Below are 4,478 nucleotides of genomic sequence, written 5' to 3' on the forward strand. Positions count from 1 at the left end.
CCCCTTTCCACGCAGACCCCGCCCCACCCGCCGGCCCCGCCCCGCGCAGGCGCCGCAGCGCCCCAGGCCCTGCCCGTCGCCAGGAGCGAGGTTACGGCGGCCCGGGGACTCCGGGGGACCCCGCAGGGACCCCATGGGCCCCCTCCGGCCCTGGGACCCCGGGAGACCCCTATAGGGCCCCCCATAGGCCCCCCCCAGCCCGGGGAGCCCCCTCACCTCCCTAGGGACCCCCTCAGGCCTGGCACCCCCCAGGGAGACCTCTATAGGGACCCCCATAGGGCCCCCCCCAGTCCTGGGAGCCCCCTCACCCCCATAGGGACCCCCATAGGGCCCCCCCCCAGCCCTGGGAGCCCCCTCACCCCCATAGGGACCCCTATAGGGCCCCCCCCAGCCCTGGGAGCCCCCTCACCCCCATAGGGACCCCCATAGGACCTGCTCAGCACTGGGACCCCCCCCCTCACCTCCCTAGGGACCCCCATAAGGCCCTGGGACCCCCCCCCCTCACCTGCACAGGGACTCCCATAGGGCCCTGGGACCCCCCCTCACCCACATAGGGACCCCCATAGGGCCCTGGGACCCCCCCTCACCTGCACACGGACCCCCATGGGGCCCTGGGACCCCCCCTCACCCACACAGGGACCCCCATAGGGCCCTGGGACCCCCCCTCACCTGCACACGGACCCCCATGGGGCCCTGGGACCCCCCCTCACCCACACAGGGACACCCCATAGGGCCCTGGGATCCCCCTGCACCCCCACAGAGCCACCAGGCCTGGGACCCCCCCCCAGAGACCCCCATGGGGACCCCCAAGGGACCCACCCGACCCTGGGTCTCCCCTCACCCCCTACAAAGACCTCCATGGAGACCCCCATAGGGCCCCCAGCCCTGGGACCCCCCCCCTCACCCACATAAGGACCCCCACAGGGCCCTGGGACCCCCCCCTCACCCACATAGGGACCCCCAGAGGGCCCTGGGACCCCCCCCAGAGCCCTGGGATCCCCTCTCACCTGCACAGGGACCCCCCGGGGACCCCCTGGCCCAGGGATGCAGGGGGTCTGGGTGCTGGGCAGGGCCAGCCCTGGGGCCGGTGGGTGCTGGGGGGTGCTGAGCCCCCCCCGGTGCCCCCCCAGCTGTGGGCCATGAGGCGCCGGGGGGAGCGGGCGCCCAAGGAGAAGGCAGCGGCGGCGGCGGCTGCGGAGGAGGAGATGAAGAGCGCGGGGAGGAAGGCTGAGCAGGGCGCAGGTGAGCCCCCGGCCCTGGCAGGGGTTGGGGGGCTGTGGGGGTCCCCCTTATGTCCCCCCGCTCCTGCCTGCCCTGCCCGCAGAGGAGTACCAGTGCACCGGCCTCCTGGAGCAGGACTTTCCCGAGCTCTGCGCCCGGGCTGGCATCACCGGCGTCCCCAAAGTCACCCTCCGGCCGGCTGCCAGCTTCCCCGCGGATGGTGAGCGGGGCCGGGGGACATCGGGGTGCAGGGGGGGCTGCTGGCAGCACCCCCCGCCCCACCCTCGTCCCTGGCCCGCAGAGGAGCCGGCCGAGCCGACGCTGACGGAGGTCCTCGCCCGCATCGAGCGCAAGTACAGCCGCTTCCAGCCCTGCATCCAGGTGGAGAGGGAGCAGGAGGAGCCCCGCAGCGTCCGCGCCGTCTTCCTGCGAGGTGGGTCCTGGGGAGCCCCAGGGTCCCCCCGGCACCCAGGGGCGAGGAGCCCCTGGAAATCAGCCTGTGGGATCCCCCCCGGCGCCTTCCGGGCACTCTCGGGAGGGGAACGGCCACATTTGGGGGCTCTCCCCCCCTATCCCATCGTGCGGCCTTGATCTCCCCGTCTCCGGCAGGCTGGAAGATCGAGGAGGAGATGCTGGGGGTCCTGAGCCAGTGCCTGCCCGCCCTGGCCGGCCTGCAGGCAGTGCAGTGAGTGCGGGCAGGGAGGGGGGCGCGGGCAGCCCCCCGAAATGCCGCCGTGTCCCCTCTCCGGCAGCGGGTCCCGATGCCGCTTTGTCCTCCCGCAGCCTCTGGAAGGTCGGGCTGACGGAGCGGCTGCTCCCGGCGCTGGCGGCGCTGCTGGCGCACTGCCCCGGCCTCCGGTACGCGGGGTGCTCCCTCGGTCTCGCTGATTGAGGAACGGGGGTGCCGGGGCGGATCGTTAACGCCGGCCGGGGGGTTTTCCTCCGCAGGACGCTCAGCCTGGAGGGGAACCCCTTGCCCGAGCCCGCCTTCCACACGCTGATGGGGAGCGACAGCACGTGAGTCGGAGCCGGATCGAGCCCCGCTCGTCCCCCTGCCCCGCTCGGCCGGGACCCCCGGCGCATCCCCTGCCTGCCGCGAAGCCCCCCAGGCGCAGGCAGCGAAGCCCAGGCCTCCGCTGCCCGTCCCGCAGGCTGGCCCACCTCTCGCTGCGCAACAACGGCATCGGGGACGCGGCCGCCCGGCTCATCGGGCAGAGCCTTTCCACCCTGAGCTCCTCCAACCGCAGCCTGGTCTCCCTCGTCCTCAGCTTCAACCGCATCTCGGACCTGGGAGCCGGCTACATCGCCACGGTGGGCAGCGGGAGGGCGTGGGGCTCGGCTGGGTGCCCAGCACCCCGCTCCCCAGCACCCATCCCATCCCTTGGCCCCCCAGGGTTTGCGCCTGAACCGCTCCCTGCTCTCCCTCTCCCTGGCGAACAACGACATCGGCGACGCGGGGGCCACCAGGCTCGCCGAGGTGGGTGCCCCCCGCCTCCTGGGGAGCGGGGGTGTGCGGCTCGGGCCGGATCCTGCTCTGACCCCAGCCCCGCTGCCTGCCAGGTCCTGGGGCCGTTCGCCCTGACGGACGCCGAGGTGGTGGAGCGCAGGCGGCTGCTCTTGGCGGAGGTGCTGGTGAGAACCCCCCTTCCCCGTTTTGCGGGGGTCACGTTCCCTCCTCACCTCCGGGAGAGGCCGGCGGCTCCCGGGGGGCTGCCGGCACCATCCGCGCCCGTCTCCCCCAGACCCCAAAAGAAAGCGAGGGCCACAGCGAGCGTCCCTCCAACCTGCGCGGCAGCACGGCCCCCGACAAGCTGCCCCCGGCCAAGCTTGGCAAAACCCCGGCCAAGAAGAAGGTGAGGCGGCGGGTGGGTGGTGCGGGCAGCTGCCAGGCTGTGGGGGCAGGCGTGCCTCAGTTTCCCCACCCTTCCGGCTTTGCGGTGCACGGCACGGGGGGAAGCAGGGGGGCTGCAAGCCGCTGCCCGCTGCCCCATCCGTTGCAGGAGCCGCTGCAGAAGGAGGCCAGGCAGCCCAAGAAGCGTGAGTGAGGGTCCGAGGGGCTCGGGGGGCACGGGGGGGCCGTGCCCGGCTCAGCCCCCTCCCTGCTCTCCCCTCCCGGCAGCGCCGGAGCCGAGAGCCGCCCGTGGCAGAGATGCGAAACTGAGCGGCCAGGAGAAACCCAGCCCGGAGGTGGGGGACACTGGGGATGGGGTGGGGAGGGGGTGCCCGACGCTGGGGTCCCCACGCTCCCTCTGGGGACCCCTGTGTCCAGGCGCTGGATCCGGCCGAGCCGCCGAACCTGCTGCTGGAGGAGGCCAGGGAGCACGATGGCAGTGTCATCCTGCCGGGAAACCGGGCGCTCCTCAACCTCAACCTGAGCCGTGAGTGAGGGTGGGCGGGTGGCTCGGCCCCACCGGCCCCCCGCCGCTTGTCCCCAACACCCCTCTCCCTCCGCAGACAACCACGTCACCGAGCGGGGCCTCGGCGCCTTCCTGGCGGCGCTGGAGGGGCAGCGGCGGGAGAAGAAGCCAAAGGTGCCGGGGCAGCAGGGGCTGCTGTGCCTCTCCCTGGAGGTGAGCTGGGTGGGCCGTGGGGCCGGCATGGCCACCGGGCACGCCGTGGGGCTGGTATTGCCATGGGGCCGGCGTGGCCACCGGGCACGCCGTGGGGCTGGCATCGCCACAGGGCTGGCATGGCCACCGTGCACACCATGGGGCTGGCATGGCCACTGGGCACACCGTGGGGCTGGCATCACCGCGGGGCCAGCACGGCCACCGGGCACACTGTGGGGCTGGCATTGCCGCAGGGCCGGCGTAGCCACCAGGCACACCGTGGGGCTGGTATTGCCGTGGGGCCGGCGTGGCCACCGGGCACACCGTGGGGCTGGCGTCGCCGCGGGGCTGGCATGGCCACCATGCACGCTGTGGGTCTGGCGTCACCGTGGGGCCGGCGTGGCCACCAGGCACACCGTGGGGCTGGCACTGCCGTGGGGCCGGCGTCGCCATGGGCCTGACGCCCCGTGTCTCCGCAGAAGAACCGCATCCCTCCCACCAGCCCGGCCTTCGCACGGCTCCAGGAGCTGCTGCCGCCGCAGGACCCCCTCCCCAAAGCCCAGGGCCAGGAGGAGGAGCAGGAGTCGGGCGCCTAGCCGGCCCCCCGGGAGCCGCACACGCACCCGGAGGAGAACAAAAAAGAAATCAAAACTTTTACCGTGGAAAGGAAGAAAATAAACCACATTATACAGCGTCGAACAGCAACTG

General features: G+C 73.2%; 1 protein-coding gene across 5 annotated transcripts; it reads left to right on the forward strand.

Moving 5' to 3' along the window:
- Positions 1 to 886: 886 nt before the first annotated feature.
- Positions 887 to 4,467, forward strand: LRRC71 (leucine rich repeat containing 71). Of its 5 annotated transcripts, none has more exons than XM_082332823.1 (14): positions 887 to 1,242; positions 1,325 to 1,654; positions 1,831 to 1,906; positions 2,005 to 2,079; positions 2,170 to 2,238; positions 2,373 to 2,532; positions 2,615 to 2,698; positions 2,782 to 2,853; positions 2,964 to 3,074; positions 3,222 to 3,258; positions 3,341 to 3,408; positions 3,491 to 3,599; positions 3,676 to 3,791; positions 4,250 to 4,467. In XM_082332823.1, the coding sequence occupies exons 1-14, from the start codon at positions 1,140 to 1,142 to the stop codon at positions 4,364 to 4,366; spliced, it is 1,527 nt and encodes a 508-aa protein (XP_082188949.1). In that variant the 5' UTR covers positions 887 to 1,139; the 3' UTR covers positions 4,367 to 4,467. The 5 variants fall into 5 exon arrangements, with proteins under 5 accessions (XP_082188949.1, XP_082188950.1, XP_082188948.1 ...); XM_082332824.1 differs by having other exon boundaries at positions 2,782 to 2,847; XM_082332822.1 differs by having other exon boundaries at positions 1,325 to 1,441; positions 1,523 to 1,654; positions 2,782 to 3,074; positions 3,222 to 3,408.
- The last annotated feature ends 11 nt before the right edge of the window (positions 4,468 to 4,478 follow it).

Source organism: Platalea leucorodia, assembly GCF_965183815.1.
Source record: "Platalea leucorodia genome assembly, chromosome: 24".
Lineage (NCBI taxonomy): Eukaryota > Metazoa > Chordata > Aves > Pelecaniformes > Threskiornithidae > Platalea > Platalea leucorodia.